Source organism: Dreissena polymorpha, chromosome 11, assembly GCF_020536995.1.
Source record: "Dreissena polymorpha isolate Duluth1 chromosome 11, UMN_Dpol_1.0, whole genome shotgun sequence".
In the NCBI taxonomy this organism is placed as follows: Eukaryota; Metazoa; Mollusca; class Bivalvia; order Myida; family Dreissenidae; genus Dreissena; species Dreissena polymorpha.
The window spans coordinates 51,260,874-51,279,130 of record NC_068365.1 but is presented as its reverse complement, the minus strand read 5'-3'; the positions used below and the strand labels follow the sequence as shown (position 1 = coordinate 51,279,130).

At 33.5% G+C, this 18,257-nt stretch overlaps 1 protein-coding gene across 1 annotated transcript in view; it reads right to left on the bottom strand.

Moving 5' to 3' along the window:
• Window positions 1–18,257, bottom strand: part of LOC127850082 (palmitoleoyl-protein carboxylesterase notum1-like) — a 47,914-nt gene that overhangs the window by 7,301 nt on the left and 22,356 nt on the right. The window contains exons 4-8 of the mRNA XM_052382845.1: window positions 7,536–7,596; window positions 6,007–6,071; window positions 5,180–5,279; window positions 3,613–3,801; window positions 631–731 (exon numbers count right to left, since the gene is read on the bottom strand). Coding sequence (XP_052238805.1) covers window positions 631–731; window positions 3,613–3,801; window positions 5,180–5,279; window positions 6,007–6,071; window positions 7,536–7,596 — 516 coding nt within the window. The remainder of the gene's footprint in view (window positions 1–630; window positions 732–3,612; window positions 3,802–5,179; window positions 5,280–6,006; window positions 6,072–7,535; window positions 7,597–18,257) is intronic.

Sequence of the window (18,257 nt, the reverse complement as noted above, 5' to 3'; positions counted from 1 at the left end):
TATGTGTACCCCAAGAGTTTTTTTGTATTTAAAATTAGTATACTTTTTATAATATTAGTACTTTCATCGTCAAATTTAATGAATTAAATTTCTGAAGATAGTTAACATATTTGTGTTCACGAGTCCAAATCGGTAGCATCGGGTGAGGGGGTTAGAAAACAGTAAGTGTCCTAATACGATCTGCAATTTCGCTCCAAAAACGTGTACCAGTACCTTAAGTAGACTACGCGCTACTTCATTCTTTTCTTCTAAAATTTCTAAAAGTTGTGTCTGTTGTTTTCGTTGACAGTTCTTCAGTAACACGAAGCTAATTGATGCTATTTGAACAATTACAATTATTGTTAAATTATTGTTACTTTAACCCATTTATGCATAGTGGACCCTCCCATCCTTCTAAATTGGATCAATTTATTTCCAAAATTAGATATGTCTAGTATATTTATTTATATATTTAGAATATTTCTAACAGAAATTCCTTTTAGCAAACAGCGCAGACCCAGATGAGACGCCGCTGTTTGCCAAGGCCTTTTTGTAGACGCTAGGCATAACTGGGTAAAAGTAAACCTTTCCAGATACTTAATGCTTATGTGTATAAAAATAACGTTATACACCAAGGAACGTTTAACTTACTTTTCAAGGATTTATACATTCTGTAACCGAAATAGCACCTCCAGTGCTCGGACTCTGGGTAATCCGCCATGCATGCTTCCGGGACACGACCTTGCCACATCCTGGAAATAAGGTCAATGTTAAAGGGGCTTTTTCACAGATTTTTGGCATGCATTGAAGTTTGTCTTTAAATGCTTTACATGTATATTGATTTATGTAAACATTTGATCTAAAAAGTTCCACTAAAACAACAGAATAACATTAAAGAAATACAAAAAGTAACCCTGATCTGGGCTCGAACCACTGCCCCCTGCAGTAAAAGTCTTACTCTAACACCACTAGGCCATCCGTGAGCAATATATTTTAAACTATATATAAGCTATCCTCGTAGTGTCACAAAATAAAGAGACAACAACAGAACTCTCCAAATTATTCAATCGTTTCGCGTTGCAACGCTTATAATTTTCAAGTTTTTAAATCGTCAAAAGATGCATATAATGGATATTTTAGAGCATGGTAAATGTTTAGTATTACTGTTTCCTCAACATTGTCATAACTACAACGGAAATTTGCGATTTTGAAACAATTGTTTTTAAGATTGTCAATTTACAAAAACGTGAAAAGAACCCTTTAAATCGTTTGGCGCAAATTAGGTTAAAAGTATATTTGAACAGCGTTCTGAAAAAAATGGGCGCAATTTGAGTGTGAAGAGTGCCGTTCCCAAATGAGCCAGTGCAGTGCCCACAGGATTATCATGGCCAAAACTCTTTGCCTAGACAATATTTTCGTTTACAAGTGATTTCCATGAAATAAAAAATGACACTAAATTGGATAGGGAAGTCTCTGATTAGCCTTTGCGGACATGAACTTTGCCCAGTTTTCGCAAAACGCGAGGCACTGTTGGTTTTCTTAGCATAACACATGTAACGCTGACAACATTTGACGTTGGTGTCTTGGACTTTGTGTGGTCGGCATTTCGAGTGCACGTGTTTCATACATAAACATACATACAATCAGTCGCACAAATGTAACATACTGCCTTAACTTTTGATTTATGCAGTCGGAATCATAGTTTTTACGCTTTAATTCTCGACTATTTCCGTTATATCAATATGTACATTGTACGATTTTCAAGCAAAGCAATAGCGAATGGGAGTAAATAATTATCGTTGCAAAAATAAAATAGACTTTATTTAAAGTGCTTTTAACGCTAAAACCAACGATGCGATTACTTGCGACGTTTGTTCAATAATCATTGTTCATTTGAAATTACATTTCGCGCGGTACACTAATGACTTGCGGAATGAAGCGTGGCAAATTAACTTTTTCGACTTTGAGTTGCGATAAAAGAGGGACACTATTTAATATGATTGATTAGTGATGTGTATCCTATAATCGGTACAAAAATGAAACCAGGTTTTGATAAAACGGGCCAGCAAACAGGTGCGTGGCTTTTGCCTTTATTAACCCAATTTTCGTCGGGCATTGAGGCCCAACAAAGTGATCAAAGTAGCAAATATTTTAAGTAAATCCACAGAGGGCAGGTGGTCGAAAAGTTGAACAATTCTGCATTGTAGGTTTTAACCCATATCAGTTCTATTATTTCAAACGTTCGCTAATTTATACATAGCATGCGTGTTTAGCCTTTATCAGACTTTTCCAACATTTTTCGATGTTATGACTGGCGTTCGTTATAAACACGGCAATCGCACATTCATTATCGGAAGATCAAAGGAAAACTACAAAATAATCAAAGGACGAAATTAAGGCCACTAAGTCCGATTAATCTTAATGTAATTACAAAGTAAATGTTTAACGTTCGGTTAAAATTCATCGTCAGAATGAATCGCCAAATTTGTTTGCCCGTTCACTGATGTATATACATACACAATCGCTCAATTTTTATATTTACAATAATCAAAGTCGGCTAAAGATCAAAAGGATTTTGTATGTGATGTCCACCTTTATAGACCTCGACATTTATAAATATCCAAAGTTCAAGTCGGTTGTGTTCGTAATTATCGACAGCCGTTATATAAGAATCTAAAAGCCAGTTTATTATTGGTTTTCCAACTGTGCCAAGAGGACTATCAATAGGTCGAAGAACTTTACTGTTAAGCAGTAACAATGTTAAGCAATAACTTTATTTACATAGCTAACCATAGTTTATTTAATATACGGTGTTATTATTAAACTTTACACATCTTAACCAATGACAAAACTTTCTCGTACTTTACGAGACAGTGCACGAATATGGAAGGAAATATCCGCCAGTCCATGCATAATGTTAAATGACATTCTCATTTTCACTACTAGCATATGCTTTTTCACGAAATGGTTAATATTGTGCAAATTAAAAAGCGCATTGTTAAGGAACTTGTACACAGATTTTTGCATTTTTTGAAGTTCATCATTTAATAATAAAAAAGATAAATGTAAACATTAGCACGTAAGAGCTCCAGAATACAAAAAGAACAGAATTGAAGAAAAAAATGTATCCCACCTGTGCTCGAAATGTTATTGACATTTGGATTAAAATTCGTTTACGCCATGACTTATATATTGTATATAAGCAATCCACGTATTGTCACACAATATTATGAACATAACAAAAACGCACCAACATCTGCAATCATTTCGCGTTTGTAACGCTTTATAATTTTTATCAATTTCTAACGATAATTAGTCTTCAACAAAAAATCTATTTGAGTTTTCGTCCTTAATGTTATTTTCAGAGTGATATTATGTATATTTTTTTAATCTGTGAAACAGTTGCAAAATAGTCGTTTCAAAATTTGTGAACAAGTCCATTTATTGTAAAAATGTTCAACTATTGCATCTTTTTCAAAATCAGGTCAACAATAAAAGTACGATTAAATATTCTAAAATATAGAAAATCGATTGAAATAAATGTATTTACCAATATCATGTTCGGAGATCAGTACTTTTTTTAATTTTAAGCGCTCTTTGTGTTAAAAAATGATGGTGTCCCTATATACTTGCTTGATGCCCCGTTTGGTTCCGTCCACCGGTGCGCACGTGAGCGCCTCGACGCAATCCTTATAGCGGTATTGTGGATAATCCAGGAACCAGCCCGAATCGGCAATACCTCGGACTTCTACGCCAGGTGCTATCTCGGCCATTTGGTCCGCAACGCGGTCTAGGTTGACTAAAACGCCCGTGCCTCCCGCGCTGAAGGGAAAATTTTCAAGATGCGGTTTGCAAAAGAGGAGATGTGACTTGTCTGAGTCTGAGTTTCGGGATTTTTTGTGATTTTGAGAAATTAATGCAGTCATTCACAAAATATTGACTGCATACGTTTGAGCCAATGTTGTTTTTTTAAAGTATCTTATTAGCAAAAATCCAGTTGAGGCGGAAAGTGTCGTCCCTGATAAGCCTGTGCACACTGCACAGGCTAATCTAGGTCAAATGTCAAGGTCACTGTCACAATACGTGTAAATCGTTTCAGATCAATAACTCGTCAACGAATTGACCGATTGGCTTGATACGTCACGTGTGCATTGGCCTTGGACAGTAGGTGACCCCTAGTTATAATCCCATAATAATCTAAACCCATTTACTATAACGCTGATTTAACAGAAGTGCATATGTCTGTGTTAACTAAAAACTTATTTAAGTGTCTAAGTCACACTAATATGATAAGATTAACTATTTAAGCAGTTTTGTTGCAAAAATCCTTTGTCAATGCTTTTTTTTTTGGGGGGGGGGGGGATGGGCGGGGGCATTTGTCTCCGACCGCGGAGCTCTTGTTTATTTTTCCAATAATCACTCCTAAACACAAATTAAAAACAAAACAAGTTACATTTCTTCACAGTAGGCTGGAATGTGTAAGAATTAGATTATGTGAATACTGCTTTAACTTTGGTGATTGTTTTTTTACACTTTATTACTTTTGCATTTTGTAAAATTTGGTTCATACTTGGGTAAGTTTTTTAAATGTCAATATTATTTTTCAGTATACCGAAAACTTCTATATTTTTAGTATTATATGAATAAATGAATGGTATAACATATGCATTTTCCGCAGGTTTTTCTGTTAGTAAAATTTTAAACGGAACCGAACGAGCCTTTTGGATACCTGGTATAATGACAGATTTAGGGTATTAAAATCATTTGAAAATTTATTCCAGCACACCATGACAGCAAAGAGCACAATAAATATTAGCAGACTCCTCGTGAAATTGTCACAAGAAATTAGCATAAACGTTAAAAGAAAAAAACTTTCAACAAGTGACAGACTTGAAGCCCAATGCAAAATATCAGTATAAGAATATTTCCAATGACGCATAACGTGTACTGAGTATGGGGTCGGGTTATACAATGTTTTTATACGACCATCATCCCTTGCCTCTAATGCAAGTAGGACGGTTTTCCGTTACAGAAATAAGTACGTGCGCTATTTTCTTACAAAACAGTGCTTGGATCGGTAAAAGTCAAACGGGAACGTGTGAGTAGGTTTACTAACCACCCTCGTATGTTTGCGGCTCTATTCAATAAGGTTTACTATCCAAACTAATATTCTTTAAAAGATACCATGAAGGAGACTGACCTGCTTCCAGCGAGTATTAGCTTTGTGGCCTTCTTCAGGCCTCGAGGTATAAGGTCTCGAATGACTTGCTCTAATATCAGGGACCCCATGAACGCATAGGCTGAAAAACAGAAAAAAAACGAGCGATGAAAGCACTCCAAACTATAAGACGATCGCTTTAGCTTAAATCCGTGCACGGCGAATATTTAAGTATTATCAACAGCAATATATTCCCAAAATATGCAGCCATAGCACGGCCTTTCTAATTATTTTTTATCAAAATACACACCTGTATTTCAACCATTATTATAATGATTGGTGTTATCTAAGAACGTATACGGTCAATCTATAAACTTTCCGTTATTTACACATAATTGCTTACAGAGTTCATCAAATTAGTAAACTCCCATAGCTTAGTAAACTCCCATAGCTTGATATAATTTGCCAAAAAACACTCACATTCAACGTTATAAACCCCTATTTATTCCTCATAACAAAAAAAGACCTATAAAATACAGGTCTTTGATAATAAGAAAAAAAGACGCACGAACAAAGTTTTAAAAACTTTCAGTTAACGAGAATTTTTTACTAACATATACTTACCATGTTCATAAAAATATTTTGTTGCATACTGTAATGAAAATAATTACTAACTCACGATTTCGTTTTTGCCTTACTAACATAGTTTCCTTACACAGTTTACTAAAACTTAAATCAGGATTTACCTTCATAGTTGACACACTTGAATTATTAAACTATTTATTTTTCCAACAAAGTTATATTCTACAAACTAAGTTAATTTACATACAATACTACAAGATATAGTTTACAAACAATTAGTAACTTACGGTTGCCATTGGCCCCCATAGGGGCTGTACCGCTCCACGTATCACTGGAGCAATATGGAATATATCTGTAACAGTATGGAATATATCTGTAACAATATGAAATATAACTGAACAATATGGAATAGATCTGTGACAATACGGAATAAAACTATAACAATATCGAATATAGTTTTAAAAATAAGGAATATATATGTAACAATATGGGATATATTTGTAACAATATCGAATATATCGGTATATGCAACAATATAGAATAAATATGTACAAATATGGAATATTTATGTTATGATATGGAATTTATATGTAATACTAACGGTATTTTTTATATATTTTACAATAAACATATGAAATATATAAATATGCAACAAAATCCCTAATGATTATTTGTAACAATAAACCGCATGGAATATTTATGTAACACTTCGGCAAAATATTACTTAGGTATGTCAATCAGATACACTTTTTTAAATAGAAAATATTATGTATTAATCTATGGAGACCTACTTTAAGTACATGCGTTGTGTTTTTCGAAATTTGAAACGTACAACAATGTTTCGTGTAACATTCATTTTCAGAAAATTCACTCTAAAATATCCACGTTGTATATAAACTAAACAATCAACTGATTCTATTAACTGATTCTTATTAATGGACCTATCTTATCAATAAACTGTTTTTAATCAATTATTTATTCTTTGCACAATGAACAATGCCCTCAATGACGATACATTCTTTGTGTTACCTGACTTTTTAAATCGCATTATGAGACGTAAAACAAAATTTAATGATACTGTATACATTGGTACCATAATATTATACAGTTAACGTCTGTAGTATAATCATTTATCACATGCCATACCCTGTTTCCCATGTAATACAACCATTACATTTGTTTTTATAACAATGTGTAATACAACATTTTAAAACGTTTTCATTGGCTTAGTTTTCGTTTATTGACCAATCGCATTTTGTTATTTTGCTGAAATGACGTTGCAACGTCTAATGACGTCACGAAATGTAAACAACATTCGGGATTTATCATTATGTTTCCGAAAATATTTATTTAATTTGCTCATTTAAAAACATGTGATAAAAAAGATCTGACCCTCGTTGTCATATCATACAATATTTTATTAAACTCGTCCAGGAAATTCGTTAGTAAGCTCGCCAAAGGCTCGCTTACTAACAAAATTCCTAAACTCGTTTAATAAAATATGGTATGATATGACAACTTGTGCCAGATCCTATATTTATGAGAATAGCACGGCATTCCATTCATCGGAAAACTCGATACATATTTCTGATACATTTTTATCAAGAATTATGCCGTTGTAAAGATGTGATAGTTGAACGTGATATCTGAAATTGGCATTATTATTTGAAGGAATACGGTTCGTAGCTTCAAATAAAGATGTGCCTTAAAAAAGTGGCGACCATCTACAGAGTATGTGATACGTCTTTCTGACATGCGCATTCCCTTGACTGCTACCAATTTTACTTAAACCAAAAGTATTTTACCAATTACTTACACAATATTGGAATGAAAATAATATGGATTTTCTTCTGGATTCCAGGATAATATCCCGGTCGCTGAAAACCAAGAACAATATTTAAAATATTATAAAATTATTCGACGTAATGGATCTAAAAAGACAAATATTCCGATTTCTAGATGATGAAGATTACAAAATTGTAAGTATCTCATGACAACACGAGTTCATATTTCCATCGTCCTGGATAATGATTACATAAGTAAGCCGCATTATTCTATACACTACACTGTTCCACATTATTTTATCTTATATTATTATTTATAACGACACTTCATATCGCCTTACTCACTAGGAATATCGTGTACTTGATGCTCATTGCATTAGCTCGTGTACACATTAATACAAACTTAAATCAAGGCCAGTGTGTCATTGTAATGCCGGTATATGTAGTGAGGTTATCAACATTGCACATTGCATCACCGTTCAGACTAAAATGAATGTAGGACTGAGCCGCAATCGTGATACATCGGCTATCTCGGATTCCTCCGTAAGATAGGCCTCGTGGCTAACGGTCACCATCTTGCCTTGTATTACTACTTTACTACCCAAAAGGTTATCAGTCTATTGTTATGAGGCTTTAAACGATGCGCGTTGAACTAGCGCCAAACTTTTTACCGAAACTTTGATATTAAGAGCCCTATTAACGTTCATTTGTGTTGCATTTTGACCTATTATCCAAATGATTTACTTTTCTATCATTATTTAATCACCATATTTTCCATTTTTTAAGATGCAATTACAGTATTTACAAAACCAACCAAACCGAAAGTGAAACTGTATGCATTACGTTACGCTATGTAAACATTAAATATATGTTCAGTTTGAGGAAGCGAATCGATCAGAGACGATAGAATATGTATGCAATACAGACTATCATTGCCGATTGTAGTACTGGCTAAAAAATACCTTTGATGACAGGTCATGTATAGAACGTTAATCAAAATAGTGACCATAAATCACTACAAATGTCTGGGTTGATCATTAATATAATTAATGCACGTTTCTGATATAATTACCTGCATCTGGTTGTAAATACCATGACATTGATAAACTAAAACGTTTTTTCATAAATTAACATTTCATGTGTTATTATTATCATTTAGGTAATTTAGAGTCATATCATTATCATCATTTACTATTCTTAAAATTGAAAAAAGCTTATATTATCATTATTACTTTAAATTAGAATTTTTAAACTTTACTCATTATTTTAATAAATTTCCACATTCGCTTGATTCAAAATAAAATGTATGAAAAAGGGTTTCAGTTTTTAGTTTTAACCTATTTTTAGTTCCATTAAATTTAAAGTACTAACTACGTACATGTATTTGAAATGCTCTTGAGTTCATTTCCTGGGCCTAGAACCAGTACTTTGGTGTCTCTTGGAGATTTCTTAAGAATGCTCCCACACTGGGGATCAAACCAGTGACCTCCAAATCAGTAGGTGGACACCACATCCGTTACACATCAGCGACCTTTAATTATTTTAGTATTGCAGCATTACATAATATAATGTTGCTACATAATTTTGGAAAATGATTTATGTGCAGTACTAAATAAATCTAAATGCATACAATTTTAATTGTGTATATTGTGTGATTATTAGTTAAAAATTCACTTTTAACAGGTATACTGGTATACAGGGAAAAGTCTCGATTTTTTACTATATACTATATATACTAACGTTAGTATATATAGTATATAGTAACAAGAGCTGTCACAATATGATGACTTATGCCCCATATAAACGCTTGATAGAAGTTATGAGCTTTTTTCGAAACCTAAACGCAGATTTCGAAACCTAAAAGCGGACCCTAAGTTCAAGGTCAAGGTCACAGGGGTCAAAATTTGTGTGCGTATGGAAAGGCCTTGTCCATAGACACATGCATACCAAATATGAAGGTTATATCTCATGGGACATAGAAGTATTGAGCATTTTTCAAAACCTAAACGCAGATTTCAAAACCTAAACGCGGACCCTAACTTCAAGGTCAAGGTCACAGGGGTAAAAAAATTGTGTGCGTATGGAAAGGCCTTGTCTATATACACATGCATACCAAATATGAAGGTTATATCTCAAGGGACAAAGAAGTTATAACATTTAAAAAAAATCTAAACGCAGATTTCGAAACCTAAACGCGGACCCTAAGTTCAAGGTCAAGGTCACAGGGGTAAAATTTGTGTGCGTATGGAAAGGCCTTGTCCATATACACATGCATACCAAATATGAAGGTTATATCTCAAGGGACATAGAAGTTATGAGCATGTTTCGAAACCTAAACGCAAAGTGTGACGGAAAGACGGACAGACAGACAGACGGACAGACGGACAGTTCGATCACCATATGCCCCCTTTAATTCGAAGGGGGGGGGGCATAAAAAATCGAGACTTTTCCCTGTGTACTGGATTATGAAAGACTGATAAGCATAAAATTGACAACTCATCTCCCCAATGATACATGTACTTTGGTGTGGCTCATTCTCAGAACAAACCCACAGTCAGTGAGAAAACTACAGTGTAAAAAGACCACTAAAGTGTTACAATTATGGCCGACCAAGCAAATGTTATCATTTAAAACAAAGAAAACTTCCAGTTCAATATAGATGTTATACCAATTATGGCATTGACCAACACAGAACATAATTCTAAGGTTGAATTTCCCAAAATTGACTGTTACAATTGGATACTGTTTTCATCTTCACTCTACTTTATCTGAAAATAAAAGTCTTAAATGATGTTATAGAAACATACATATTTAATTAATTCTATTAAGTATATATATACATATATTATAATATCTTTTATCAATGGTCAATAAATTTTAGTTTAACTAATATACATGTATATATACATGTTTATGCTTGGATTTGTTTCTATTGAAGCCAAATTAATATCACATTTCATAAATTAATATCACAGCAGTATTCCTTGTTTGTCTGTAAGTACTGCAGAAATTAGGGATAATTAGTTTACTGACTCAGCCTTAATCTTAATATATTATAATTGTTAAAACAATTTTGCAAGCATGGACACGGTTTCATTGTTTGAGTATTTAAAATATCAAATCAAAAATTTAGTTTTGATGTAAAATCAGTTTTCATATGCAAGTGTCTATTTCACTTATAAATTAAAACAGCATATTATACATTATTGAAAATATTATTTTAAGCTTGATGTCATATTCCAACTTTGCATAGTGTAGTTACTCGAACATTGTATTGAACTGTATGGGAAGCTATATTTTTTTAGAAATGTATGTTGTATTTACTAGTATACACAATGCATTATTTCTACCACAAGTAGACCATATAAGGCCTACTGCTACTAAATAGGCACTGGTATGAATTTGACACTGTATTTGATGCACATACAAAACTTCAATTATTAATACACAGTATTTTTCCAAGGTTTTGTACGACGTTTTTTTGCAAATGAGTGTCTTAATGCATTTGAAAATATACTTAAAACAAACTTAAAATGATTTTAACATACCTTTTTTCCTGGTAAAGTGTATTTTGGATGATAAAAAATACACTTGAAGAGTATTAAGTTGGAAAAATGCAGAAAAAAAACAACATTTTTTCTGTTAGAAGTGTATCTTGTCTGCATTTTTAAGTGTATTAAATGCACATTAAATGAAGATAAATACAATGCCAATACTGTTACATGTAATGGCCATTAAATACACTTTTTTTATGAAATAAAATGCTTTAGTGAATTGAAATCATCTTTTAATAACGTTTTAACAATTTATAATACCTTTTTATATAAATTTTCTTTTGAAATGTGACACTTAAATGAATTTTGCACCACTAGTTAGAGATATAATTTGTGCTCATATGCTTTATCATTACACTATATAATATAATTTGTTGTATGAAAATTACCCGTACAATTCATGTGAAAGCTCAAGAGATAAATAGCAGCGTGCTACACCCTGCTCCTTTTTACATGACTTGATGGTATTTAGTCCCCAATTTTACATGGCCAAGGGCAAATGTGCAGATTTGACAAAACAGGCTTAACTGGGATCCCATAGGCAGACTTTCATCTTACTTGTATTTAAAGGGGCCTTTTCACGTTTTGGTACATTGACCAAATTTAAAACAGTTGTTTCAGATTCGCAAATTTTCGATTTAGTTATGATATTTATGAGGAAACAGTAATACTTAACATTTACCATGCTCTAATATAGCTATTACATGCATCTTTTGACAATTTAAAAAAAACTTGAAAATTATAAAGCGTTGCAACGCAAAACAATTGAATAATTTGGAGAGTTCTGTTTTGTGTTATATTTTGTGAAACTACGAGGATTACTTATATATAGTAATAAAATACATCGTGCATTGTATGCGGAAGGTTGGGCGAGGGGTCTAAGTACGAGACATTTTACGCCAGAACTCCAGGGGTCAGTGGTTCAAGCCCTGTTGAGGGTTACTTTTTTTTTCTTTTTTGAATTTTATTCTTAATTTTTTACTGGAGCTTTTTAGAGCAAATTTTTACATTTATCAATAGAAAGCATTTAATGACAAACTACAAAACATGCCAAAATCTGTGAAAAGGCCCCTTTAATTTAATTTATGGTCACAATTGCTATTTGGCAAATTTTCAGTGGTCACAGTATTCAACTGAATTTTTTTCACTTTGTAGTGATTATATTTTTATTATTTACCAGACAACATCTCTCTTCAAAAGTTTAACATGATTGCTTTGTTAATTTAGAAACAAGATCAAAAAACATAAATAACATAAAATGAAAAAATGTGTAATAGTAAAAATGGCAGCAAAAAAGCACTAGATTATGTGCCTTTAATCTGAGATGATATGGTGATGTATTGGAATTTCTCATAAATAATGTGTCCCATAGTTGTAACTTGTATAATTGTATAGTCGCATGCATGAGTGGTGTCAATGTCACAATACCAATTAAAGCCTATAATTTACTAAAAGAATGTGAAGTTTGATGTGTGTTTTTTTTCAAGATTTGTTATATATAACATATATATATATATTGTTGAAAAGTTAACATGCAATAAAGTTACTGTAACAAGTGACAGTAAGTTTTACTGATTTGATTGGATGCATATGCAGATATATCATGGTTTGTGCAAAGAGTAGCAAAAAAACAATTAAGTGCTTTATCCATAGGATGACATATGCCAGCGATAAACGCTTTGATAGAAGTTATGAGCATTTTTCGAAACTTAAACGCATTTTTCAAAACCTTAACGCGGACCCTAAGTTCAAGGTCAAGGTCAAAGGGATCAACATTTGTGTGCGTATGGAAAGGCCTTGTCCATATACACATGCATACCAAATATGAATATTTCATCTGAAGCGACATAGAAGTTATGAGCATTTTTCGAAACCTAAACGCTAAGTGTGACGGACAGACAGACAGACGGACAGTGCGATCATTATATGCCCTCCTTCGGGGGCATAAACATGTGTTTCACATTGTTTTGGTAAATTAGAAATGTAGTTATTAAAAAAAACAGAATCATCAATTATTATTGTTATTGATTATAAAGAGTTGCTGGCATATTGGATGTGTTCATCTAGCTATTAGAAGGTCCCTGTTTTATTCCCACTGGCACTAAGTGAGGGTTCTCAAAATCTTTAAACAAAATGAATAAGTACAGATAGGATCGAGAAAACCTTGCTGATAGGGGGGCTAAACACCTGAAATCAAAGCGAACCAGGTTAAAGGCAGAGGTCAAATAAATCAGAGGCAGCATGAGCCTGCTATACTCTGAACAAGTATTACTCAGGAAACTGGCTTTAGTGTCTTACTAAGCTTTAGAATTTAAGTTTCAGTGCAATCTATCTAAAATAAATTGGTTAAAATAAATGATAATTTGTAAAAAAATAAACAGTCTGCACAAATTCAATTATTTACTTTACCTGTGTGCAGGAATTATTTCAGTGTTGATGGTTTGTGAACTATGTCAAAAGCACCATAGCTATGAAACACGTGTATTTTTAATATTGCAATGTTCCACAGAAATGATGCTGATGATTATTCTACACGATGATGAATTATTAGAAATATTTATAAATTCCATTTCCACCAACAATTCCACTACCAGTTCAAATGCGTTCGTAGATCTACACAGTTGAACATAACACTATTCCATTCAACAACCGTGACACATGTACTCAATTTTTCAAATTTTCGCAATTAAAATTGACTCCTACTGTTTATATTGTTGTTGTTGTACTTTTGAAAGTAGTTCGTAAGATGGCGACCATTAACCCAGAGATTGATTTATGGAATAAATCGTCTGCTGATCCAGAGTGGACTGAGCCGGTGTGCATTTCTGCACGGCTGAGTCGTGACCGTATCTGATACTAACGCCTTAATAAGATAATAACTGTTCCAACCCTTGGTTTTCATGTTGAAGTGGCGTTTGTATCAGTGAATATCGGAATGTCCAATCTCGAATGAGAGATAAACTACCGCATAGTTCACATTCAAGTTAATCGTAAGGTGTACACATAATAAGATTATTGCATCATGTTACCCGGCTTGGACAGGGCGTAATTTGGTTAATTTAAAGATCCATTCGCAAGGGTAAAACAATAAACAAAGGCTTCTTATTTCATCACATTACTACTAATTTATCAGTACAACTTAACCCATTTATGCCTAGCGTCTAGAAAAAAGGCCTTGGCAAACAGCGTAGACCCAGATGAGACGCCGCATAATGCGGCGTCTCATCAGGGTCTACGCTGTTTGCCTAAAGGAATTTCTTTAAGAAATATTCTAAAAATAAAAATTAATATACTAGACATCCCTAATTTTGGAAATAAATTGATCCAATTTAGAAGGATGGGAGAGTCCACTCGGCATAAATGGGTAATTTGAATGCTCGATTTCACTATTTTGCATCGACGTGAAATGGCATTGTTTGTATACAGGTTATTACAAATAATACCGTCATGCCGTTAAGTGCAGATAAAATATATCGTGCGAAGCCGAAATAACATTATTGTTTGCATGTGCGAGATTTTTTGTTTAAGAATGTTAGAGTAATTAAGACGTAATTGTTGCACGCATACAAACGGTTTAAATACGTTTTGTTTGAATGTTTGTCTTTACTTCACTGCTTTAACTGCAGTAAAACACATCAAAAGCAAGTGGTGAAGGTTGAAAACCGGCAATATCAAAATATGAATATGCATATTGTTTTCTTCATTTTATACCTAAAAAGATCTCTTCCTATTCTTAACTTGCATTTTTCTGTTCTGTATCTAATTCTACTCATTACCCAATGTGTTATCGTTGTTGCCATAGTTCACGACACTTAGTAAATTGCAAAAATAATTCGAGAATACACTTGTACTTTATTGTAACTTTAACGTGCGGATTGCAAACTAAATTTATAAGCGCTTTGAACTATAAATAATATTGTACAAGTTGACTGACTTATCAACACAGGAAGGTACTTGAAAATAATTTGTTCCTGAACGAACTACTGAGATATTCCAAGTGATTTCTTTGACTTCTTCATCGCTAACTGTCTACTTAGATATCACCTGTTGATGTTGAACTTGAATTCATAATTGCTTGCCGGCTTTGAAGTCATACATTTGATAATAAATGTTCGCTCACGGAAGCATTTAGGTGTCAAGTTTTAATCTGCATCGTGTCAAAAAGCCATTTCCATTGTATGATAATGTGTTTGTGTTGCTATGTCGCTAATTAGCCAGTTCCTTTGATCTCACCTATTGTTAAACAGGCTACTCACAACTACAGAAAACGTACGAAAAAAAGGTGCTTTTGAGGAGGAAAAATAAATATCACACCAAAAAACAACATAACGGTGGTTTTTACTTGTACATGCTAAATACCAAACTAGATGGAAGGTCTGTGTATATTTTAAAACAATACGGTAATTCAAAATGATCGTTTTCAATTGACGTTGCAATTGCATTTACATTTCATTTTTATGTATCCAAGTTAAAGGGGCCTTTTCACAGATTTTGGCATTTTTTAACTTATTCATTAAATGCTTTATATTGATAAATGTAAACATTGGATCGTAAAAGCTCCAGTAAAAAATCAAGAATAAAATTAAAAAAAGGAAAAGAACATTGCCCGGAGCAGGTTTCGAACCAGTGACCCCTGAAGTCCTGCCAGAGTCCTGAAGTAAAACGCTTTAGCCTACTGAGCTATACCGCCGAGTACACATTCTTGACGTATTTTATACCTTATATAAGCAATCTTCGTAGTTTCACAAAATTTAACGACAAAAACAGAACTCTCCAAATTATTCAATCGTTTCGCGTTGCAACGCTTTATAATTTTTAGGTTTTAAAATCGTCAAAAGATGCATATAATGGCTATATTAGACCATGGTAAATGTTCAGTATTACTGTTTCCTCACAAATACCATAACTAAAACGAAAATGTGCGAATCTGAAACATCTTTTTTCAATTTTGTCAATTTACCAAAGCGTGAAAAGATCCCTTTAACCGTTTTCGTGAGTATTATCGGAGACAAGACATGATATGTATGGACGAAGAAGACGTTTTTACAATGGATCGGAGATCGTCGTCAATATTTGTGGAATCAAGTCACGTGGCGATGAACCATGTGACGTTTTTAGTCAATAAAACTTGGAGTCACTATTCCAACACCGAATGCGTGTGGTTTAAATCATTCTGCACAGAACACCCACTGCAAATCGCCGTATATTCTTTTTTCACGCGCGTATTAGGGTGGCTATTTTCGTCATTCTTAAAACACTATTTTGTTCATCATACAGTATTTCTTTGACGACAGATTTAATTAGAAAATCAGAGTGATTCGTAGCAACTCGGCGAAATTCAATGTGAAATAGTCTTTAGGTTGATTAGCCCGTCTTTGACATTAACCCATTTATGCCTAGCGTCTAGAAAAAAGGCCTTTGCAAACAGCGTAGACCCAGATGAGACGCCGCGTCTCATCTGGATCTGCGCTGTTTGCTTTCGTGAATTTCTGTAAGAAATATTCTAGATATAGAAATAAATACTAAACATCCCTAATTTTGGAAATAAATTAATCCAATTTAGAAGGATGAGAGAGTCCACTAGGCATAAATGGGTTAAGAATAAAATATATTAGGGTTAAAAAAATCGTCGTTGCTATCCCAGACTGAAAACTGTGTGTTTTCAAATCTGTGTAAAAAGTGGCCACTATTTGAATGCAAAAAACTAATTGGACCTAAACTTTTATGTTAATATTTCAAACGTTAAAGTTTTATTTTAAATTAGTGCCGTTGTGTTTTTCATGTGCTGTTGTTTTTTTCTGAATTAACCCATTTATGCCGAGCGTCTAGAAAAAATGCGGCGTCTCATCAGGGTCTTCGTTGTTGGCTTAAAGGAATTTCTGTAAGAAAAATTCTTAATATAGAAATAAATATACTAGACATATCTAATTTTGGAAATAAATTGATCCAATTTAAGGGATGGGAGAGTCCACTAGGCATAAATGGGTTAATCCAATAGGTCAATGGCCACTTATACTAGGTAGATGACCACACAAAAATCGGTTAATGTCTATAAAATGGACTACAAAAAAAAACAAAAAAAACATTCACGACACATTCCATCAGTACGGCACTTTGTATTTAATATGGCCGCAACGTCAAATTCTAACAGTGCACGAACGACGATTCGCTGGAAAATAATTCGGTGCATCAAACACGAACTAAATATATAACGGTGCACATATGTCACGCTGGTGTATGCAATGATGAGCGTTTGTGGATCACGTTTATGCGTAAGCAATAAAGGGACGCCGTAAAAAAGTTTAATGGTGATATTCGCGGATTTCAGCGCGTTTAAATACGTAATGCTAGTCTACTGCATATTCTCCATCAATAGAATATACTCCGATAACACCTGTTAGAAACCTTAAATTGAAGCAATAATTGATTTCCCCCTTTGAAGTTTTCCCTAGATAATAAATGTACGCTCACGGAAGCATTTGAGTGTCAGGTTTTAATCTACATCTTGTCAAAAAGCTATTTCCATTATATGATAGGTGTTTATGTTGCTATGTCACTAATTAGGACGCTTCTTTGATCTCTTGAAATGTCGGACATTTTCCTCGGTGTAACAGAAAAGATAAGACGAACCGATGCTGATGGAAGTATCGAATTAGAGGGCAACGCCAAGAGTCGACACGACACTCTGTAATCAATGTAAATGTTTATGATGTTGCAATGTTGTCGCAATGTGCGATGTGGCTGATACAGTCAAGTGTTGACATTTTTCTTTTTTATTTCAGCGCGGGAGTCCCGCAGATGGCTGATTTCACCGACATTTTTGAAACGTTATTTTGCTTGATTAAATATGATGCGATCATACCTTTTTAATCTTTAACATTTGTTTTAAACCCATTTATGCCTAGCGTCTAGAAAAAAAGGCCTTGGCATAATGCGGCGTCACATCTGGGTCTGCGCTGTTTGCTTAAAGGAATTTCTGTATGAAATATTCTAAATATAGAAATAAGTATACTAGAAATTCCTAATTTTGGAAATACATTGATCCAATTTAGACGAATGGGAGAGTCCACTAGGCATAAATGGGTTAAGTTTTCATTTGGCCAAAATGGAACCAGTCTCTTAAAGAAATACCACTTAAACGTCACTCAGCTTTGTTATTATGGATATCAACCGTATATTAAAAATAAGACCTGTACACTA